Raw genomic sequence first — 24,349 nt, forward strand, 5'->3', positions numbered from 1 at the left:
CGAAATCACTATTTTTAAAACGTTGAAACCACTCCCGACACGTTCCTTTACTCAGTGCAGCATCACGGTAAGTTTCTGAGAGCATTCGATGCACTTCAGTTGCATTTTTTCGAATTGTAACAGAAAAGTAAAACTTCCCGCAAATGTCGAGAATTGGGCACATAAACAGACATTTTCGAGCGTGAATAATACGAAAACAAGAACAACTGTCACTGAAACGGCGATGACAATTCGTTAGGCACGGTACACACTCACTTTAAAGGCATTATCATCTATGTATTTTAACCAGCCTCAGCCGGTACAGCCACCTATCGGAAAACGGCGAAAGCAAAGTTGTACACCTGATATTTAGTAAAGCGATAAATTTTAATCATTTCAAAAAAGGTGTTCGGTTACCGGCACCCCAAGAAATTTCGCTAAAAATGGAAAAATATAAGTAAAGACTGCAGTTATTGGAAGAAAAAAAATGTTTTTCTTTTAATCCTTGGTTGTGAAAATTTTGATAGCATCCGGTATTAAATCACGAAATAGATCGATTTTATTTCAAAAATATTCAATCCACTCACCTTTCCGATTGATGCTCTTACATTTATGATACTATGAAAAAAGTCAGAAAAATCGATTGTGTTGATTTGCACGCAATTAAAATTTGTTTTGAACGCAACAAAAAGTACAAGCGTATGTTTGCTTTGATATTCGGCACAAAAAGAACGTTTTGCTTTACACACACATGGCATTTATCGGAATGACGCTATCTGCTTTCTGTCAAAAGTTACGGTGCCGGCAAGCGAACACCTTCCCTTACTAATTATGTCACAAGTAGATCTCTATTTCGTCCCTCATTTGTAGATTTCTTCTGTGTTTGGACCATTTCAATGAGTTTTTAGATTTTTACTGGATATGAAAGAACACTGTTAAAAACCGACACTTTTTTATAATGTATTTCTCTGAATACATTTCTAGTTGCCAGACTCATTAAGATATCAAGTTCGCTTAATTTGTTTCTTCAAAAGTTTAGCGCATAAATGTTAAGTGTGTCGTCAAATGGCTTAATCAAATGTCATCACATTTTAATCTTGAGTGTGGAAATGTGAATTTCGAATGCTTTGAACATATATCAATGTTATAACATGTCAGTTTGAAGTGTTGCTGTTTTCTAAGTCAGTGTGGTGTTTTGTAGTGTATTTTAATTGCGTTGCTAAATTAATCGTATCGAACTAATGCTATAGTGTTTATGGTGTACTTTTTAAATTTTATAGCGGCTGTAATCTAGTTGGCATTGCTTTATTTTTTCTTTTTAGCTTTATTCTCAAACATGTTTAATTATTGTTTTTACACGGGAAAAAATCCGTTACTGCCATCATGATTAGAAAATCATGAAACCAATAATTTTAACTTCTCATGAAATTATGAGAAATAAGTCTTCTCCCATGAAAATTAATCAATGCGTTACTAGAAAAGTGTATTTCTTTCAAAGCTCGTAACTCAAATTTTCTACCCAGATATCACTCTGAACCCTCTGCTTCAAGTGATGTGATAGACTGCTTATTAGGTTAAAGGTAAGGTAAAAAGCAAGAACTACTGAAAATGTTTACTCGATCCTGAGACATATTCATTTCATAATTGTGTTGTTTTACCCACCCTCTGACAGAGAATTGGCAACATAGAGATAGTAACCAAAAACTTACATCATAAGAGACCAAGCACGGCTACGATTATCATTTGGCAAACATCAAAGTTTCATTTTGTATGAATATATCTGAATGTATTCTTATATATTTGATGTGACCGTTATTGCTAGATTAATATCCAAGAGCTAGCGTAAATCAATAAATAAATTCGATTGTGAATTTTGAGCACCATATAACGAAAATCAGAAAAAAAATTGTTCAACCACTTTGATAAATTTGTTTCATAGATATAACAAAACAAGCTGTATTGATTCACCTAAATATTGTAAATAAGACGATTTTACAAACGAGTTTTTGAAAAATAAAAGGCAAAATTAATACGCGGTATTTACAAGAATTCGACATGGAATATCGTTTTAAAGGTAAATTCTGAAACACAAAATCAAAAACTGGAGCAATGAACGCAAGTAAACACGTTATTTAGGCGTCGTCGTTTTCCAAAAATATAATATTTTAATTGTTAATGATTCAAATTAAGAGAAACTCGACGTGCTTTTCACTGTTTTGCTATTCAAATGTACATCATTTGAGACATTAGTTAAAATCGCGTTTAAAAAAGGTGCATTACACCATTCCATTTATTTCTATTTGAAATCGACATATTTGAAAACATAACGCCTGAATTTATGTGGCAAATATTACCATCGTACCAGAAACACGCCTTAGGTTATATCCAACAACGTCAAGTGCGTTACGCTCAAATTTCAACGAAATCAGTCCAAATGGATCATGATCCGAGAATTTTTGATCATGGTGTATTATCATAACATGAAAATGTACTATTTTCCCCAAATCATGACTCGTTTTGTTTATTTCTAGAATCGGAATTTTGTCCGTGTAGATACCTGACTATTCCCAGATATTCGCTATGATTTTTTTCAGTTAGAATTTCTGCAAGTTTTTTTTTTGTTATGTAATGCAGGGAAAGTGTTTCTGATTCGATCAAATTGAGTGCAGTAGTAGAGATTGTGATCTATGTCTTCGGTTATTTTACAGTAGTCGCAACGATGATTTGAGTAGTAATTCCATTGTGCAAGTTTTTGTTTAGTTGATGTGTGACCTGTTCTGGTTCTGGATAGTACTATTGCTTCTGTGGTGTGGCAAAGGCTATCGCGATATTGATCATGTCGTTTGGACATGCGTGGAGTATCGTGATGTCAGATCTCAACTAATAAATTCCTTGCGTACCCAAGGTAGACTATCCAATGTCCCAGTTCGAGACATTCTTGCTTGTCGTGACCTTTCTTACATGAAACTTCTTTATCATTTCATAAAGACAATTGAAGTTTCAATTTAATAATTGACCCTTTTGAGGGTTAGTTTTGACTCCTACTGCGTCCATTAGTTCATCCAATAGCAAAATTTTAATAAAAATGAACTAACTCAAAATAGGTTACGAAATCAACAACAAAATGTATAAAAATTTAAACTTATCTTATAATGCATAGCAGTTAATCGCTTGGTTCAAATAATGTTCTTAAGTAGATTTAATAATAAATAACGAAATAGCTAATATGATATTTAAAAATTAAGAGGAATATGTTTTATTAAACTCAAATCGCTGTGACTATAGTAGTATTATATTAGGTTAAGAATTCTATGTAAAAGTGATGATACGGCGAAGAAAAACTTATGTAAATTGCCTTAAGAAATAAACGTATTTATGAAAAAAAAATATTGCTTCTGTGGTGTTAATGTGTTGATGTTTAATCCATGTTTGTTTGAACCATGGTTTTTGTGTTACAGTTTTGGAGTGTTCAAAGTGAAATTTTCCTTTTTCTTCAGATAAGTCATTTTATGTTGACAATTGCGGCAAGATTAAGATTCAAGCATACTAGAAAAAAGTTTTGAACAAAATAGCTGCGAGAATCGTCGGAAAAGTAATTGAATCAGGTTTTGTACCACATATCTTAGAAATCCTATAGAGTAAATATAATCATTGAATTGCCAGTGACTTGCATCAGACCCTGTCAGCTTCGAGCGAAGTCAATCTTCAGTTCAGCAACGCCATCGCACGGCATCACATTCAACATATCATGTCAATTGTATGGGTGCGCAACCCTGCTATTTTGGCGCGCACGAATTTGACATTTTTCTCCCCTACTTCTATGTATAAGATTCGATGCGGGCTCGCCTGGGGGCGACATGCTCGCAAAAAAGGATGTTGCCAATGATTTGTTCGGGAAATGTGAGAGCTGGATATCTTGTTAATATGATGTCTTTGCTTGCATGCAACTAAACAAGAAAACATCAACTATCAGTTGGTACTTGAACTTGGAGGAGAAAGTAAACAAAGCAAAATCGTCATTTGCAGATGTTTGTGTTTTCAGGTATTGGAATTGTGTGTTTTACTAAATTGGTGAAAACGAGAATTAGACATTGAAATCATAAAATTATGTAACATAACTTATGTTGAACATATGTAACATATGAGGTATTCCACGCAAAATCAGCCACCCAAATTTTTTTTCATCTAGCTATTTCTTTTCAGTAAAGAACTCGAGAATATTCGACACGTATTTTTTATTTCAATTTCAAGTTTTCGGGATATGATTTTCTGAAGCTTCGCGTTTACAAAAAAGAGCCTTTTTTCAATAGCTTATACTGTAAAATCTAACAAAAATTCGTCCAATACATGAAATGTGCGTCTTTTTCTTAGCTTTCAAATAAGCGATTCCATAAAACAAGCTTTATAGTTAATTTAATTGAAAAAGTTAAAAATGTATAAACATATAAAAAAATCAAACTTGGGCCTAATTTTTTTTCTTTTTTTAGTTGAAAAAAGAAGCCTTAGGAGTTTAACTCAATCTTGGCAAAGTTTCAGAGTCGAAAGATTAATACTTCCGAAGCAGTGAATTTTTCCATAACGACTCGTACGCGCGAAGCGTACCGCAACGCAACTCGCTCGGATACGGGCTTAACTTGTCGACATATGTCGCGCTACTGATCGAGTCCTAACTTCGACAGTTTAAGGACTATTCACACATTTCAGTTCCGTGGCGGTTAAGTGAAAGTGCCTTCAGTGCGCCGTCAGTGTTCTTTTTTCATCGGAACCCTTCCGTTCCGTTTCCGTGCTGTTTCCGTTCCGGCACAGCCAATGCAATGACATACCGACTTCAGTGAAAATAAAAAATATCGGTAACGACGAATTTGAGTTTACCGGACGGACGCTACACTGACGGCGAACTGCACTAAAATGGCACAGTGCCGGATAGGTGTGAATGCGCCCATAGAAAACGAATGAAATAATATCAGTATTTCAGTCGTGCCGGCACTGAACCGGATCGGATATGTGTGAATAGTCCTTTAATGTTAGCAACGTTACAGTTAAGATCGCGGTGTGAAAATAAATTCAAAAATCGTTGCTGCAAACCGTTTAACTGTAAGAGTCATGTTATCAAAAATCAAAAACATTCGTTGAGTTGGGTTTCTGTTTCCCTTCATCTTGCAAGCAAATGATGTTTTGTGTGCACCGTGTAAGCAGAAAGCGAGTAAAATTGCGACAAAGGATTTACGTGAGTAATAAAATAGTGATGACATACAGTTTTGGAAAAGGTGCGAAATGATGCAATTTCCACTATTCAGCTGTGAGGGAGAATTCTGCAAATGAAATAATGATCACAGAATCTGAATCCTCTAAGACTGATGAAAATGATGACAATGTGTCTATATTTAGCGGCTATACAGGAGTAATTCTTACATTTACTTACATTGTAACATTGCATTTCTCAAATTTTAAAATATCGTTTGCCATATTTCCCTTCTGGTTATCTTACCAAATTGAAACAAAAATTTCATGCAAATGATGCAACTAAAGCCGAGAGAATAATAATTTTATCTGTTTTGCCGAAAAGCTGGAGTATTCGTAAGACAGCGCATACGACAAACACATCAAGATATTTTGTTATGAAAGTAGGGAATCCCGTGGGAAAAAAGATTATTGCGATTCCGAGAACAAAGAGTAAAAACTCAAGAAGGGAAGAAGAAACTCGACGCATCGAGTGTTTTTGATCTTTGAATTCATTTTTACACCGCGATCTTAACTATAACGTTGCTAACAATAAACTGTCAAAGTTAGGATTCGATCAGTGGTGCGACATATGTCGACAAGTTAAGCCCGTATCCGAGCGAGTTGCGCTGCGGTACGCTTCGCGCGTGCGGGTCGTGATTGAAAAATTCACTACTCCGAAAATATTAATCTTTTCACTCTGAAACTTTGCCAAGATTGAGTTAAATCCCTAAGGCTTCTTTTTTCAACTAAAAAAAAGGCAAAAATAGGCCCAGGTTTGAATTTTTTGATCGTTTATTAATTTTTAATTTTTTTTATTAAATTTACTTTGAAGGTTGTTTCGTGGAATCAGCTAAGGAAACGACGCACATTTCATGTCTTGGACGAATTTTTGTATCTTTGTTGGATTTTACAGTATAGGCTGTTGAAAAAAGGCTCATTTTGTAAACGCGAAACTTCAAAAAACCATATCTCGAAAATTCCACTTACCATATTGCAATAAAAAAGTACGTGTCGAATATTTTCGAGTTCTTCATCGAAAAAACAATAACTAGATGAAAAAAAAATTTTGGGTTGCTGATTTTGCGTGGAATGCCCCAAACAAAAATGAATTTTTCAGGTGACTTATTCTTCCATACGATGCACTTCCTAAAGACTTAATTTGTCAAATAACGGAAAATTTCATTTGTATTGACTCAATGTTGGATTTGGATGAATTTTACTGGTTTCGGCTGTAACTTTCATTTACCATTCACCAGCCAAGCAGAAGCGGCTCAGTCGATTAACGGATGTACTTTGTGGTTCAAAGATTTTCGGTTCAATTCGCGGCGGTCGCCGTTAACTAAATTCAATGAATTTCATCTCATGAAATTTTCCAATCACATAATATTAAATTTTCTTGCACGTAAATTTGCTTGAACCGCGACACTCCATTTACGTGCATCTTATAAGATGTCAAATCACAGAGTTGTGCACATTTTTTTTCAATTTATTTAGAACCTTACATCAAAATGAACCCCTCATATGAAAATGCATACACGAGAATTTGGTAAAAATCTGTTAAAATCCAAGCTCTAATCAGTTCGTACGCATTTGTCTGGCTATTCGACTGTAAGTGTCATGCAAATTAAATACTAAATTTCATACATTTGGAATTAATCTGCTGTTTGGTAATTGGAATTTAAGTGTATGAATCAATATGATTTGATTTCAATACAATAGAATTAAGATTCGAAATTCATCGAAACTCAATTCAAAGTTCTGAGTAACTCTGCTAGGAACCAAAGCATGGGCTCAGTACATTGATTACCAGCTGTAAAACAATATCTCTGAAATTTTACAAAGACCACATCTATATATATATAAAAATGCAGAGATCATTCTTTGTAATCGCATCACGTAAGAACGGATGGACGGATTGAGATGAATTTTTTTTGTTTTAGCAGTTTTTACCCCCACCGGGTTCGTACATCAAAAAAATTTGGAAAACTTATCGGAAAAGTGGGAAAAATCAATAAAGTTATTTTGTATGGACAATGGAATTTTCCACTGAAAAAGTGGCCAATGATTGCTAGATCTTCACAATTCTGTGAAGAATGTTCAAATTGGTATAATATCAAATTATAATTTTAGTGTAGTCTTTCTAAGCAACCAAAAATTCCGAAGTACCTGAAAAGTATCCACTTTATTAGAGTTCTAAAGTACGCGTAGCACTTTATGGCAACTTGAACATACAGAACAAGTTCTGAGAAAACTTTCTCGCTGCATAAAATCTGTACAAAGAACTGCTTCAAAGTTTTTTTTTCTGTTGTGTCGGGTGAACATTCAAGTATTCCTTAAAAATCGGACTATTCAGAATGCTTTGTATGCTGCTTACGCGAGGGAGGGGGGGGGGGGGGGGTGGGGGTAGGATATAAATGATGCAAAAAATCAATATTTTTGAGAATTTTTTTCAGAATTATTGTGCAACAAAATAAATTCAAATGTTTTGCATGATAAAAAATATCATTCGAACAACATTTTGTAGTTTTTTCGTGGAAAACTATTGAGAAATAAGCGAAAAGTACAGAAAGTTGGGGTCTGGTTTTTTATATGTAGAAAGTATGTGTAAAATTTGAAAATAAATTGGTTCTGTAGTTTTTGAATGACGAAAACCTGCTTGCGAGAAAAACGCGTTTAAAGTTTTATGTCTATAAAATCGATGGAAACAATTTATTTACTGTTTTGTAAAGTTTTTAGGTCAATCGAAGCAGAAATCATGGACCTGTGCGCCGGACTCTCACTTCTTCGCAGTATGAAATAAGCAAAGATGAAGGTCCATAACTTGCTGAGTTTTGTTCCGATAGGTGATATTTCATTTTGAGCTAAGCCGAATGTGTGTCGAATTCCGTTGATTGTAGGTTAAGTAATCAAAAAATAATGAAGAGAAACGTTAACCACTTAGTCGTTTGACAATTCTGCTGTCCGAAAACATAAATTCGAACAAATAATTTGTGGGCGAGACGAAGTTCGACGGGTCAGCTAGTACTAAAATATTTCTTATAGGTTCACATTTGTTGCATATTATTTTCAGGATGTTTAATCGAACAAACTCAAATCAACAGTTTTGGCATTTGTTTCTAGCTTAAGCTCAAGCCCAAGAGGCCATTTGCCAGCATTTGATGTTTGAACAAATTCACACTGCACAGCAAAACATTTGCACTAAATGAACAACTTGCACATTGAGATAATCCTATTGCTAGAGAGATTATCCCTGCATTCTTGGTGTGCTCAATAGCAATTTTTCCCTCACATTTGACATTCATTGGATTTTTTGCTAGTCTATTATTCTCCCTTCTAACCAAAAAGCCAAAACATCCCAGATGAAGTTAATCTCGGAAGCGTGCGAGCACTTATTGGCACCAGTCACCGACGGCGGGTGGTGTCAAAACAATTGTCTGTAATCCCCTACCATCAACCAGTTTTGCAGTTCAACCGCCGTCGGGTTGACCAGATGGTTGTTCCGCCGGTGAAGACGGTAAATTGGCACTCACCTGTCACCGATGAATTGTCGGACAACCGATTCGGCGGTGTGTGGGCAGGCGTGTGATGGTGATGGTGGTCACTAATAGGTGTTCCCGCTAATCCACCGTACAGGGCACTGAAATCCTCCGGTGTACTGCTGCACTTCCGTTGGATCGGTTTGTCCGCCGAGCCCTGACCACCGCCGAGTGTTCGGTTGTCTTGCGATAATCCTAGTAAGCGATTCTCGTGGGATCCGATCCCCATGAGTCTATTGTCCTGTAGTGACATGAACTTCGTATCCTGTGCATTGTGCTGCAGATTGCTGTGCGAGAGTGTATGGTCATCAAGTAGGCCTTGCTGCAGCCCTAACAGACCGCCAACTAGATTTGGCCGTAGGTCATCCATCAGTTTGCCTTGTCCACTGGTGCCACACGTGCTTCCGGTGAAGTTCAGCTGGCGGCTAAAAATTGCCGGAAAGATGTTGAACTGTTGGGAGTCCGGACTGGCCGGGCTAAGTCCGAGGGAAGACGAATGGGCACCTGATGAGGCTGCACTTCCTGCACTTGTACCGCCACCACCACCACCAATACCAGCAGGGCCGGAATCGGCACAGCTGTTTTTGAAATCCAACTTGGGGCCGAGCGGGTTATAGTGGACGCCCGTCGATGAATGTTCCCTATTCACCGGTGCACAACAATCCGACGGTAGATACAGCTTGAAGTCCGGTCTCGTTAAACTAGTCGCACAAATCTGTATCCTAGTTCAGAGTCCTTGACCTTTTTTTTTGGTTGGTTTGGAGAATCGAACGAACGAGTGTTAATCCATGTTGGTAGAACTTTTCGGAATTCGTTAGTAACAACACCTGTTAAGTCACAAATCACACTAACTTCAAATCGTCGATACACCCAAAACTCGATTCGCGAGTCACTACTTTGTAGTCACGTTCTATCAAAAGCTTAACAATTTTCCCTTTCAGCATCGTCAAGGTTACCAACGGGTTTCGCCACTGGTACTCCGGCTGATCGTAATCATCTGAGACATATCGAATTAATTTATGGAAATCTCAAGTAGATAATAGTATCACTTCAATTCAGTTACGTATATTTTTATCAGGACCTTCTTTTTGTGGCACCTCACGTCTCGCCGTTCCCACACAGTGCTGTTCGTATGTGTGATTCCTTCGGAACCAGGACACTCCGGGCTTGGTGTTCGGTTGTATTCAGTGTAAAGTTGGACGATTTTCTCGAGATGAATTTCCGCGACCGGTCGTAGCACGATGCAAGAGTCGATCGGACTGAAAATGAAATGCTGGAGAGTAACAAAATTAATATCATCTGATGTCGCCGTGTGATATTGGCCCGAAATCGTACGGATGCTGAGACTGCGACGGGGTCGCAAGGATACGTTTATCCTTCGCTTTCCCAGCCTGATAGCTGATCGACGGAGTGTATTTACGCTGTGGTTGCTGCCGCCAAGGGAGTGAAAGAGATCACCGTACAGCCGTACTGGCGGAATTGAGAGTGGTATGTGTATGTTGTTGCTGTTATCCTTCTTGCACCAGTCGACTAGGGTGGGATGGATTTCCACCGGGGTTGCTTTGATCATGCGCAGGCGACGTTTCGTTGTGTGTGGAAACGAAAGGGAAGAAAGAATTCTCTGGAGGAGAAAAGTCCTGGTGTAAAAAATTGACCAATCATTTTAAGCTAATGTATGGCTTGGGTTGCCAGGGTAACACGTGAGCTTCGTGGACGACGTGATGCGTGTGTTGGTCTGGTAATATCGCTTCGGCCTGTTGTGGGGGAGACAATGAAACGACGACGATGATGACGACGACGACGACAACGACGACGACGATGATGGGTATAGCTAACCGTAACAAAATGGTGGTTTATTCTAGCCTGTGGCACTTCGGGTTATACTACGCCATGTAGTCTAATTTGAAAAATAATATATTTGTTTTGTTATCCCGATATTCCACGTCGTCTATGCGCCTAGTTCATCCATCTCCCGAGGGACGGTGAGATGGAAATATAGATTGAAAAATGAAAACGATTCGTGTTTCTTGTGCTTGTGCTTTGATACTGAGGACACGATCCGGACTGCGGCATGACTTTGTTCGGCAGCTGAGAATCAACTCGGATGGAATATTTGACATTCGGACCAAGCTGTTCAAGCGTGAAATGAATTTCATATCCGCTATCGTTTAGCTCATACAAAATATGATTAAGATCGATTTAATTAGTTTTGTGTTATCCTAACACGAATGTAGATAATCTGTCTAGAATCGCAACCCACACAGGCCACATTCCAACATTAACTCGCAAATGTTTCATTTGAGTTTTTGCGAATCAATTCCTGAAATGAGTTTTTCACTTCGCTGGAAAATTTCAACTGCTCGCATTGTACGCCTGAAGGTATAATACGATACATATTCATCACACACTGGGCGGGAGGAAAAGCGGCGTCACCCAGGCAGGTCTCATCGTATTCTGTTGTGTCTATCAAACTGTGTGTATATTTTCTTTTACTTCATTTCTCATTTTCCCCAATGATGTGGTTGGTGTTGGAGAACAACTGCGAGATAGGAATGATAATTGATTTAAAGGCTTTATCTTTTGCTTCTCTTGGTTTTCTCTTTTCCGTACGGGCCGTACCCGGCGTTGGGGTTCGGGTGTGCAGGTGCGGTCGTTTCTATTACAGACATTGGCAATCGGCGGTCAGCGGGCAGTCAGAACGAGACAGCGAGCAGAAATGCCGTCCGTCCGCCAGCGCGTGATGAATGTGAATGATGATGTTTTCTAATGATCCGGATAGCGGTGTCGCATCAGCTGGGTCCATTCGTTCGGCCTGCGAGCAGTCGTGTTCCATCACGATTCAGATCGGACTAGAATTGGAAAATTTTCCTGGCATCTTTAAGTTAGATGTCAGGACAGACAGATAACATCATAACCAAACAGTGTAACGCAATTTAACCAATTCAATATCGTTCGTTTTGATCGTTTCGTCGGAAATCCGCTTTCCTAGAATAGACTAGATACTTTGGATATCTTTGTACGGGCGGTTTCGAATTGATGAGAATTATGGTTTTCAGGAAAAACAAGTTAATTTGTTTCAATTCAATTTTTTAAATTTCAAGCGTATTCCTAGCTTAAAAGGAACCGTATTGTTAGCTATTGCAGCTAATTTACGAGTAAATTCATCTTTGTCCGATGATGATAATCAGCTTGTCACGGTAGGGTCCCATAGCATTTCACTTTATGGAGTAAGCATTTCGGAAGAGTCATAGTGAGCGTTTCTAACAGTTCGGCTGAAAAGTTCGTATCGTTTAATAGAAACACACATTTTGTTGCCAAAATTCGTTTTTATTATTCAACATAATTGCCATCAGAGGCGATACAGCGATTATAGCGATCTTCCAACTTTTCGATACCATTTTTGTAATACGATTTGTCCTTTGCCTCAAAATAGGCCTCAGTTTCAGCGCCTATCTCTTCATTGCTTCTAAATTTTTTACCAGTGAGCATTCTCTTGAGGTCTGAGAACAGGAAAAAGTCACTGGGGGCCAAATCTGGAGAATACGGTGAATGAGGGAGCAATTCGAAGCCCAATTCGTTCAATTTCAGCATGGTTTTCATCGACTTGTGACACGGTGCATTGTCTTGATGAAACAAAACTTTTTTCTTCTTCAAATGAGGCCGTTTTTTTTTAAATTTCGTCCTTCAAACGCTCTAATAACGCTATATAATAGTCACTGTTGATGGATTTTCCCTTTTCAAGGTAGTCGATGAAAATTATACCATGCGAATCCCAAAATACAGACGCCATAACCTTACCGGCCGATTGTTGAGTCTTTCCACGCTATGGGGTCGGTTCATCGCGTGCAGTCCACTCAGCTGACTGTCGATTGGACTCCGGAGGGAAGTGATGGAGCCATGTTTCGTCCATTGTTATATATCGACGAAAAAAATCGGTTTTATTTCGACATAACAGCTCCAAACACTGCTCAGAATCATCAATTCGTTGTTGATTTTGATGGATTGTGAGCTCACGCGGCACCCATTCTGCACAAAGCTTTCTCATATCCAAATATTCGTGAATAATACGTCCAACACGTTCCTTTGATATCTTTAGGGTGTCAGCTATCTCGATCAACTTCACTTTACGGTCATTGAAAATCATTTTGTGGATTTTTTTCACGTTTCGTTCGGTAACAGCCTCTTTTGGACATCCACTGCGTTCATCGTCTTCGGTGCTCATATGACCAGTACGAAATTTTGCAAACCACTTACGAATTGTTGCTTCGCCCGGTGCAGTGTCTGGATAACACTCATCAAGCCATTTTTTGGTATCGGCGGCACTTTTTTTCATCAAAAAGTAGTGTTTCATCAAAACACGAAATTCCTTTTTTTCTATTTTTTTCACAATAACAAAAGTAGCTTCACTCAAAATGAAATATCTCACAAACTAATTATCAGACAGCTGTCAAATTTATACACGTATCTTTTGAAGGTTGGTACTAACTGAAAATGGTATGGATTTAATTCTAGTGGCGCCCTCTCATAGAAACGATACGAACTTTTCAGCCGATCTGTTAGCATCCGAGGCGAACTCAAAATATTTACCCCCACCTATTTTTTTAACAAGACGAGCACACAATATTTCAATTTTTCTTTAAAGTTCACTCACGTAACATTTTTAATTTTAAAAAACACTTGTGGCAGTCTTGAGTGGTGGTACATCATAAATCTCGCACTGAAACTGTAAAATCCTCAAAATCCTACTGAAAACTATTAAGAAGTGTATCGAAAATAGGCTATCCACCAATTTTTCTTTCAAACTATGATAAAAAATGATATTTTATTCAGACTAAAAATTGATCCTTTATTGTACGAGATTAAACTCGAGCAACGTGCGATGGGTGGATTGATATTTTTCTCAACGGAATTTATGCCCTTTTTCGCAAGCCAATTGAGAGTGGTTTTGGCATAGTAAGCAGACGCGGAATCCGGCCAAAACAGTGGAGCTGTACTATGCTTCTAACATAAAGGTTATGCTTCTAACATAAAGTGTCCCTTCTGGAGACACTCAGATCGATAGATTTCTGCATTTATAGTTCCGGTAGTGTAAAAAATGGTTGACTTCAAACCACAGGAACATATTGCTTGCCATACCAGTACCTTTCGACCGAATTTATCCACTTGAATCGATCTGTCCGCATCGCTCTCATCCTCCCCAACGACGACAGTAAAGTATTGTGAAACTAAAAGGGTTTTTGAGTCCTCCTTTACATAAGTCTCATCATGCATCAAAACACATGCATCCGGACACTGCAAAAGACGCGAATACAATTTCCGGGCCCTTGTTGCTGCTCGCTTCTTCCGTTCTACACTTTGTTTCGAGATTTTCTGCTTCTTGTAGGTCTTCAGGTGGTTTCGCCTCTTGATACTCTGGATCATTCCGACACTCGTTCCTGCTTTTTTGGCCAAATCACGTATTGACATTGATTTGTTCTTCATGATTAGAGATACCATTTTTTGGTTCAATTTCGGGTTGGAAGAACCGGGTTTTCTGCCTCTTCCTGGTGGATCATCGAAAGCATAGTGTTCCCCAAGCTTATGATTGATGGTTTTAACACTTGTATGATGAATTCTAAACTGCTTCGCCAATTTTCGCATAGTAATACCCTTCTCACATAGCCATGTGTCCAGAACCTTAAGTTTAACTTCCTTTTCAATACGCGACATTTTAAAAACGCAGAATTTCAACTGCACAAACAAGTAAACAAACGATAGCTGACAGTCAAACGCACAACATGCTGTGATCTGAGCATAAGAAACCATCACAAATACATGCGTACAACACAAATGTATGTGGATAGCTTATTTTCGATACACTCCTTATAAGATCATATTCCAGCAAAGTGAACCGTTCTTCATAGGGTTTTATAAAGCAAAATGAAAATGATTCAAAATTCAAAAGAGTTCCGAACCCACCCAAGTAGCACGTTAAGTTGCTGTCCTGTATTTTTCTACAGATTGTGCAATATATCATACTAGTTCATATTACTAATATTGTAACTGATGTGTTATGGAAAAAGTGCAATTTTCTGTGTTGTGCAACATATCTTTAAGTTCTTCCGTTGTCACGAACATTTATTCTCAATTATTGTGCAACTGATACAAAAACTCATGCATCGATCCCATTACAAATGCAGCAATTAAATCAGCGAAAAACAATTGTGAAACTCATGGGACCTATTACGTAATGTAAACAAGAATTGAATTGATGTTTACAAAAACATAGCAAACATAATTTCTAATGAATAAGTTTCACATTTGATTTTCTATACAACTGCCCGTAACACAAACATGGAACTTTAAAAATATTCTGCACATAAATAAATGGTAATACTACATATTGTAGAATTGATCTTTTATGTTTTAGTAAACAGAAAATCGACAACGAACTGCATTTTTATGGTGAAACATGTCTTCGTACGCCTGAAATTTTCAAGCGCCTTCGAATGTACTTGTTTTGATGATTGCACATCAATTTCTATGAAATTAACAATCTATTCTTCTCAATGAATATGATCGAAAGAATGTTTAAAATATGTACAAGAAAGTTATAAAACATTCATACACCTTTTCAGACGATTTTAATCATATTGATGTTTAAATTAATCTGAAAAATCTAGAAATGAATTTTTCTTCAATATTTTCCAATATGGCATTGAGGGTAACAGTGTGTTGAAAAGAAAATGGTTCATCCAATGTAATGATTTATTTTACCTATATAAAAAGAAATATAAACATGTAAATATTGAAATGAGAATTTTTTATTTTTTATTTTGATCAAAATAGTTGTTTTTATTTTTATCAAACTAATTGACTTAAACAACAATATAATTTAGTCATTCATCTTAGTGAACCCGACTTTTGTGATACGCACTGTAGGTGTGCCTTAGTTGCAAAAACAAGGACACTGGAATTAGATTCTGCAATAATGTTAACGGTCATATCGAATACATTGAAGTCTTTTTTACACGGGAAAACCGCAGAAAAAAACTCGTGTAACTTCGGAAATCCACATAAAAAAAACACAAAACTAGAGGAAATTTTGTTTTGTTGCCGAATGTATTCAAAAATTCATGAAATATCTCGACAAAAATTTGTTTAAAAAAAATCGACTTTGGGACATAGAAGAAACCAAAAAATTTTTTTTAATGTCAAGTGTCTTAGAAATGCATGAAACGTTGAGATCTGGTAATACCGAAAAATATTTTTTTAAATCCAAAGTTTTCTAAGTGCCAGAGAGTTGATTAGAATAAAATTTCAGGGTAACACCAGATCCCGACGCTTCGTAAATTTCTAAGATAAAACAAGAAGACCTCTTTAAAAAACCGCAGTGTATTCATTTGCATGGATAGTACAGGGTGCTTTTTGATGTCATTTATTTTACGCCGGGTTTAACCAGTTTGGTCGTTCACCGGGGAATACAGGGTGCTTCATTTTTTATGTCGGTAAACATTGAATAACTTGAGAAAAAAAAGATTTCTATAAGTGATGTATTCTTATTCAGTCTAGTTCCTTACAATTTTTTTGGTCTAATTTTTGAAAACTTTATCAATTGAATGGCCACCTGTATTAGCAATTACAAAATGACTCCTGTTTTCTGCGTTGTTCATTACCTTTTCGAGCATCGCGGGTGATATAGCGTCGATTTCAGCACGAATGTTTGCTTTGAGCTCGTCAATAGTTTGAGGCTGGTTGGCGTAAAACCTTGCTTTTCAGATAACCGCACAAGAAGAAGTCCGGGAGATAATCCCACAAAAAGAAGTGATTGCTGCGATATTTACACAATGGAGCGACTGTTTCCGATGTAAAGTTTCGCTATTTCAGTGCGTTGTTTAGGTGTGAACTGATCCAAGGCAAAAATTGAACTAATTTGATGTTTTCAAAACTCGGTTGATAAATGTGAAAGTTATTCAGCGTTTACATACCAAGATAAAAGATGGAGCACCCTGTACTCGCATGTGTCATTAGAATACCACGTTACCCTATCGAAAATATCCAGTCTATTATCAGTACTCTGTTTCTTTTTTATGTTCAAAAAGAGTAACGATTCATTATAATTGGTTCAGTTATGTGCATATTGATTCGACGTCCGGTTCTTTAATTGCACTGAAAAAAATCCAATTTCAAATTACTTTCGCACTTTTCTCTGAGATGGCGCGACCAATTTTTACAAACTTAGATTCAAATGAATGGTCTGATGGTCCTATAGAAATTTTCTGAAAATTTCATTTATCATGTATCTAATCTAATTTATCCCAAATAACGCCTGTGTTGCTTCGTCACAGCTATAACTTACGAAACAGTAATACATGTAACGCTTCGTAACGCACATATCTTATTATAAACATTATCGTAACACGTACAGTTTATAAAAAAGTAACGCATGTAACGTTTCGTAATACCTATAGCTGACAAAAGTAACGCATCCAACGCTTCGTAACGCTTTTAACTTACAAAAAAGTAACGTATGTAACGCTTCCTTACGCCTATATCTGACAAAAAAGTGACGCATGTAATGCTTCGTAATCGCTATAGCTGATAAAAATGTAACAAATGTAACGCTTCATAACATCTATAACTTACAAAAAATAACGTATGTAACGTTTCGTAACGCTTATAGCTGACAAAAAGTAACGTATGTGACACTTCGTTAAGCCTATAGTTCATAAATAGTAACGCATGTAACGTTTCGTATCGCCTGTAACTTACAACAGAACAAAATGCGTCACCTGTCTTTGACTGAGTATACTTCTACTTGGTCATTGAACTATCGAGTAACAGATCGGCTGAAAAGTTCGTATCGTTTCTATGAGAGGGCGCCACTAGAATTAAATCCATACCATTTTCAGTTAGTACCAACCTTCAAAAGACACGTGTATAAATTTGACAGCTGTCTGAGTATTAGTTTGCGAGATATTGCATTTTGAGTGAAGCTACTTTTGTTATTGTGAAAAAAATGGAAAAAAAGAATCTCGTGTGTTGATGAAACACTACTTTTTGATGAAAAAAAATGCCGCCGATACCAAAAAATGGCTTGATGAGTGTTATCCAGACTCTGCACCGGGCGAAGCAACAATTCGTAAGTGGTTTGCAAAATTTCGTACTGGTCATATGAGCACCGAAGACGATGAACGCAGTGGACGTCCAAAAGAGGCTGTTACCGATGAAAACGTGAAAAAATCCACAAAATGATTTTCAACAACCGTAAAGTGAAGTTGATCGAGATAGCTGACACCCTAAAGATATTAAAGGAACGTGTTGGACATATTATTCACGAATATTTGGATATGAAAAAGCTTTGTACAAAATGGGTGCCGCGTGAGCTCACAATCGATCAAAAACAACAACGAATTGATGATTCTGAGCAGTGTTTGGAGCTGTTATATCGAAATAAAACCGATTTTTTTCGTCGATATATAACAATGGACGAAACATGGCTCCATCACTTCACTCCGGATTCCAATCGACAGTCAGCTGAGTGGACTGCACGCGATGAACCGAACCCAAAGCGTGGAAAGACTCAACAATCGGCCGGTAAGGTTATGGCGTCTGTATTTTGGGATTCGCATGGTATAATTTTCATCGACTACCTTGAAAAGGGAAAAACCATCAACAGTGACTATTATATAGCGTTACTAGAGCGTTTGAAGGACGAAATTTCAAACGGCCTCATTTGAAGAAGAAAAAAGTTTTGTTTCATCAAGACAATGCACCGTGTCACAAGTCGATGAAAACCATGCTGAAATTGAACGAATTGGGCTTCGAATTGCTCCCTCATTCACCGTATTCTCCAGATTTGGCCCCCGGTGACTTTTTCCTGTTCTCAGACCTCAAGAGAATGCTCGCTGGTAAAAAAATTAGAAGCAATGAAGAGGTAATCGCTGAAACTGAGGCCTATTTTGAGGCAAAGGACAAATCGTACTACAAAAATGGTATCGAAAAGTTGGAAGATCGCTATAATCGCTGTATCACCTCTGATGGCAATTATGTTGAATAATAAAAACGAATTTTGGCAAAAAATGTGTGTTTCTATTAAACGATACGAACTTTTCAGCCGAACTGTTATCGATGATTTTAGTCAGTCTGTCAAGGTCATTTGACATGACTGACAATTTGCAGCTCTGATCATCTATAACAAAAAAGTTTCCCATGACAAATAAGTGCACTCTTAGAAAAAATGAAATTTACGCTTCAAGCAAGCCGTAATTTCTTCGGTGATGACACAATATTACATCTTATAACATTTGAAAATAATTTAAAAATAATGTCTGTATCGATGTAAGCTTCCGCCAAAATAACTGTGAAGTTAATGATATGATATGATATGATTTATCTTTACATGCTTTCAATTTGGAACGTAAGAGAAAGTATGGACGCAACCAAAAGCCGCTGCCATTTCGCAATGGTTCAGAATCTGTCAATTTTCATGGCTGCATCTTGTTGTTTACACTCTTCTCTAACCACTTTTGCAGTTGTTTATTCGTTTTCATTAGTTTGTTTCGAAATGCGTGGTCTTTCAGCAGAACAACGTCGAAAAATTGTGTACAAATGGTGCACAGAACGCAGACTGTCACTGAGAAGGATAGCAAAAATGAAAGGAGTAAGTGAAAAAGCCGTGCGAAATGCAATCAGGAAGTTCGGTTCGAATAACACCTTTGAGGATAAACCGAAAACAGGTCGAAAAAAAGGTCCTGCTAATCCTCAGTTGGATAAACGTATACTGAAGGCGTTCGAGCATAAGAAGGAGGTTTCAGTTCGGGATGTGGTCAAAAAAGTGGGCACTTCGAAGTCAAATGTTCTTCGTGCTAAAGAACGTTTGAATCTTTGAACCTATAAGAAGCAGAAACAACCAAAACGTAGTCCGAAACAAGAAGCATCGATCAGGCCGAGGGTTCGAAAGCTGTACAATACGATTCTTGCTGGAAATTTGAACTGCATAATCATGGACGACGAAACCTACGTGAAACGCGATTACAAATCCTTGCCGGAGCCACAATATTACACGGTGCGAGAAGGGTAAGTGTTAAACCAGTCCGAGACAACGATTGAAGTTCGAAATATTTGGTAAGAAAACTAAGGTCTGGTAAGCAATTTGTAGCTGCTGTAAGATTTCGAAACCCTTCATCACCACTGCTTCAATGAACAGCGAAATATACATTAAGGAATGTTTACAAAAACGACTTCTACCCATGATTCGAAGCCACAAGGATCCTGTTGTCTTCTGGCCAGATCTTGCTTCTTGCCACTACTCAAAATCAACGGTAGAATGGTATACTACCAAAAATGTCACTTTCGTCCCAAAAGACATGAATTGCCCACAACTTCGACTAATTGAGGAATTTTGGGCATTAACGAAAGCACATCTTAGGAAACATGTCTGGGCAGCCAAACCATTCAACCAATTCAAGTGTCAAAACTTGTCGCCAAGAAGTATGTACGGAATTTAATGAAGAACGTTCGCAAGAAGGTGCGCCAGCTAGTCTACAATGGCCTTAGTAGCAAATGTTGAGAATAATATTCTGTTGTTGTAGTCTAATATTATAAGTATATCGAATAAAATTTGAATATCTAACACTTGTGAATTATTTACAGCGAAATCAAAGTGCATACTTTCTGGGACAGACTTTAGATATGTAAATTTTTCTAACACTACGTAGCGCCTATAGACTACTACAAAGTAACGCTTGTAACGCTTCATAACAACTATAACTTTCAAACTAGTAACGCATCCAACGCTTCGAAACATCTATAACTTGAAATAATACTACGCATGTAACTTCTCCGTTACACTAAATTGTGTAATATCATGAAACCATAACGTTCTGTTCCGTCAAACGCGCAAGCAGAAATGATCTAGTTGCGACTATGTTTTATTCTTTGCACTCGTCCAATTCATTGTAGTCTCCTAGTAATAGAAGTTTGGATCTCCAATGCTGGAAATATTTCCGAATACGTAGAGCAAGAATGAGATTGCTATTTTTTACAGCCTAAGAACCACGATCGCGTTCAGATCCCAAACTGAAGTAAGGTGTATTCACAACAAAAACAATTTTTTTGAAACTTTAGGGAGAGAGTTATCCCCGAAAGTAATACAGAAAATGACAAAACCTCATGATAAATGTTTAAATTAAATTCAGCTGAATTCTCAGGTTAAGGGTGTATCTGGCCAAGTTACGGAATAACTTCACCAAATTTTTGAAGATCTGGAAAGCAATCTGTAGTTGTGGAAGCCAAAATTTTATCATTAGACAATTCAGAGAAACAGTTGATTTTATGTGACCGGTTTGAAAGCGGACTCCTCTCCGATTCGACATACAACATTCAACAAACCTATTCTTATCCCGCTGTATACGGCTCTGTCGACAGATGTTTCAGAGCCAAAAGATGCGCATGAATAGCATGCTCTCTTTTCACAACGATGGTTTGTCCGATTTTTACAAACTTTGGTTCAAATGAAAGATCGTATGATTCTATACATAACTCTTGAATTTTATCCGGTTCTAGAATTACATGGTGATGAGTGTCCAAAATTTCAAACCGTCCTTTAAAGCGCACCGGTACGTACAGGCGGTAGTACAGAAGAAGAAAACACAACACCGCTTCTACGAACGAAGCACACTGTATCTGTCGCAGCTTGATTTTGAAAACTCAAGCGAGTCCATCGGCACCGAGCACACATGGGCCCGAATTTTCAACCATTTTGAAGAAAACAGAATCACGGCACAGACACGAATGGCTGTTATCGGTGTGCGGTTTATGTTGAACACGGTGCTAAGTTAAAGGTAGATCATAGCTACATAAGGAGTGTATCGAAAATAAGCTATCCACATACATTTGTGTTGTACGCATGTATTCGTGATGGCTTTTTTTATGCTCAGATCGCAGCATGCTGTGCGTTTGGCTGTCAGCTTTCGATTCTTTACTTGTTTGTGCGGCTGAAATTCTGCGTATTCAAAATGTCGCGTATTGAAAAGGAAGTGAAAATTAAAGTTCTGGACCCATGGCTAAGTGAGAAGGGTATTACTATGCGAAAATTGGCGAAGCGGTTTGGAATTCATCAGGCCAGTGTTAAATCCATCATTAATAAGTTTGGGGAACATTATTCGAAGGATGAGCTACCAGGAAGAGACAGAAAATCCGGTTCTTCCAACCCGAAACTGGACCAGAAAGTTGTATCTCTAATCATGAAGAACAAATCAATGTCAATACGTGATTTTGCCAAAACAGCAGGAACGAGTGTCGGAAAGGTCCAGCGTATCAAGAGGCGAAATCACCTAAAGACCTACAAGAAGCAGAAAATCTCGGAACAAAGTGTAAAACAGAAGAAGCAAGCAGCAACAAGGGCCCGGAAATTGTATTCGCGTCTTTTGCAGGGTCAGGATGCATGCGTTTTGATGTACGATTAGACTTATGTGAAGGAGGACACAAAAACCCTTCCAATTCCACAATATGTTACTTTACTGTCGTCGTTGGGGAGGATGTGAGTGATGCGAACAGGTCGATTCAAATGGAAAAATTCGGTCGAAAGGTACTGGTATGGCAAGCAATATGTTCCTGTGGTTTGAAGTTAACCATTTTTTACACTACCGGAACTATAAATGCAGAAATCTATCGATCTGAGTGTTTCCAGAAGAGATTGCTGCCTTTATATAAGAAGCATAGTACACCTCCACTGTTTTGGCTGGATTTGGCGTCGGCTCACTATGCCAAAACCACTCTCAATTGGCTTGCGGAAAAGGGTATACATTTCGTTGAGAAAAAAATTATCCACCAAATTTTCCTCAGCTTCGACTCACCGAACGTTACTGGGCAATCGTGAAGAGGGTCTTCAAGAAGACTGGTTAGGCAGCTGGGAACATGCAGGAGTTCAAAAAAAAATTTGGGTTCAAGCGTCCAAAAAATGCGATGCAACACTTGTCCGGAACTTGATGAAGAGCGTTCGATCAAAAGTTCGAAAACTCGTGAAGGAATGTCTTAAATTTCATCCGGTTTTCTTTATTCTCAAGTTTACAATAAAGGATCAATTTTCAGTTTGAATAAAATATCGTTTTTTATCATAATTTGAAAGATACATTTGTGGATAGCACTCCTTATATATATATATATATATATATATATATATATATATATATATATATATATATATATATATATATATATATATATATATATATATATATATATATATTGAATTTATTGTAAGTGGGTAGCTTATGAGCAAACGAATTAACCGTGACTGAACCAAATAAATATTTTATTATCTTCGGATGTATTTTATTCGGGTCCGACTTTCAGGATAATGAAAGATAAAAATGTCTAACCTTCATATAGTTGACGACACAAAAAATGGTTGTAAAACGATTCGAACTTGTAGGCCTGGCAATTTAACGGCCCTAAACATTTACTGCAACTGTGACAGTCTTCCGATTCCGGTTCCGGAAACAGGTATTACAAATAGCCAATATGAAACTTTCATCGATTTCTCGTGAAATGTTAACAATGTTAATAATAAATGTTAATGTTAATTACACCACTAGGTGGATTAAAATAGTTTTGTTTTATTCATTAAGACATATAATAACTAATTCCTAAAAATATGAAGAATAACTTAATCTTATATTTTTACTTTGCAGCATTCGAAAAAAAAGTCCACATCATGATCAGAAAAATAACTAGGTTCTCTGTTTATAGCTATCGCAGAGCTGAGATTCAATATAAAATTGATAAAAATTATCACATATTGTACTGAAAATATTCTTACCGTCCGATTTCACACGTTCACACGCAATAAAAAACTACCGATTAGGTGGGCGTGAGCGCTATGAAAAGGTGCCACGTGAACCGCTTGACTCGTGTCAAAATATTTACCCGTATTCACTTCAATACCACTTCCGCCACCACTGCCACCAATTTAGTCAGCACAATTGTGTTCTAATTTTTTGTTAATTGGCACAATGCCACAGTTGCAATTGCCTCGTCGATAGAAGGGACTGGGAACCCGCAGAGCAAATAAGCTTTCTATTAAAATGATAGGCGTCGAAATTGTTGGACGCACGTGATTTTTATGAGAGACACACCTCCGTTCGTCTAACCGTATGATTAACTTGAATGACGCATTTTTCGATGTTGTATTCATCTCGAACAACGTGTCCTCTACTCTCTGACTGCGACAGGCAACACGAAAACCCGTTAACATAAAACAGCACATTAGAAGCAAAGTAACAGTCTCAACCTAATGTACTAAGCCGAATCTAATTTCAATCTAGAAACACTGACGTAGAGAGTCAAACAAGAAAGAAAGAGCGACTAATATCCTAATCCTGGAGTGAGGCAATCGCACTTAGTGCGATACAGGTTAGGACAAGACTAGCAAAACGAACAGTAGAGGGAGAATCAATTACCAAACATAAAACAAAACCATCAAAAGTTTGGTTCGCAAAAAAATGCTGCGGACTGAAGAAAAAAAAAATACACAACCTTCATGACATCAAAGGGAAAACTTTTGCAAGTGTACGGTCCATACGAATACATACGTGCACAAACACATCGGTTTCCTGTTGCCAAAGCAA

At 37.5% G+C, this 24,349-nt stretch overlaps 2 protein-coding genes across 2 annotated transcripts in view; both read right to left on the reverse strand.

Annotated features, from left to right (window-relative positions):
• Window positions 1–10,146, reverse strand: part of LOC131428369 (homeobox protein unc-42) — a 100,558-nt gene extending 90,412 nt beyond the window's left edge. The window contains exon 1 of the mRNA XM_058592281.1: window positions 8,733–10,146. Within this exon, the coding sequence (XP_058448264.1) occupies window positions 8,733–9,108 (376 nt within the window). The 5' untranslated portion in view covers window positions 9,109–10,146. The remainder of the gene's footprint in view (window positions 1–8,732) is intronic.
• Window positions 1–24,349, reverse strand: part of LOC131428368 (probable 4-coumarate--CoA ligase 1) — a 286,060-nt gene that overhangs the window by 183,910 nt on the left and 77,801 nt on the right. The gene's annotated exons all lie outside the window — the stretch shown is intronic.

This window comes from Malaya genurostris, chromosome 2 (genome assembly GCF_030247185.1).
Source record: "Malaya genurostris strain Urasoe2022 chromosome 2, Malgen_1.1, whole genome shotgun sequence".
NCBI classification, from domain to species: Eukaryota; Metazoa; Arthropoda; class Insecta; order Diptera; family Culicidae; genus Malaya; species Malaya genurostris.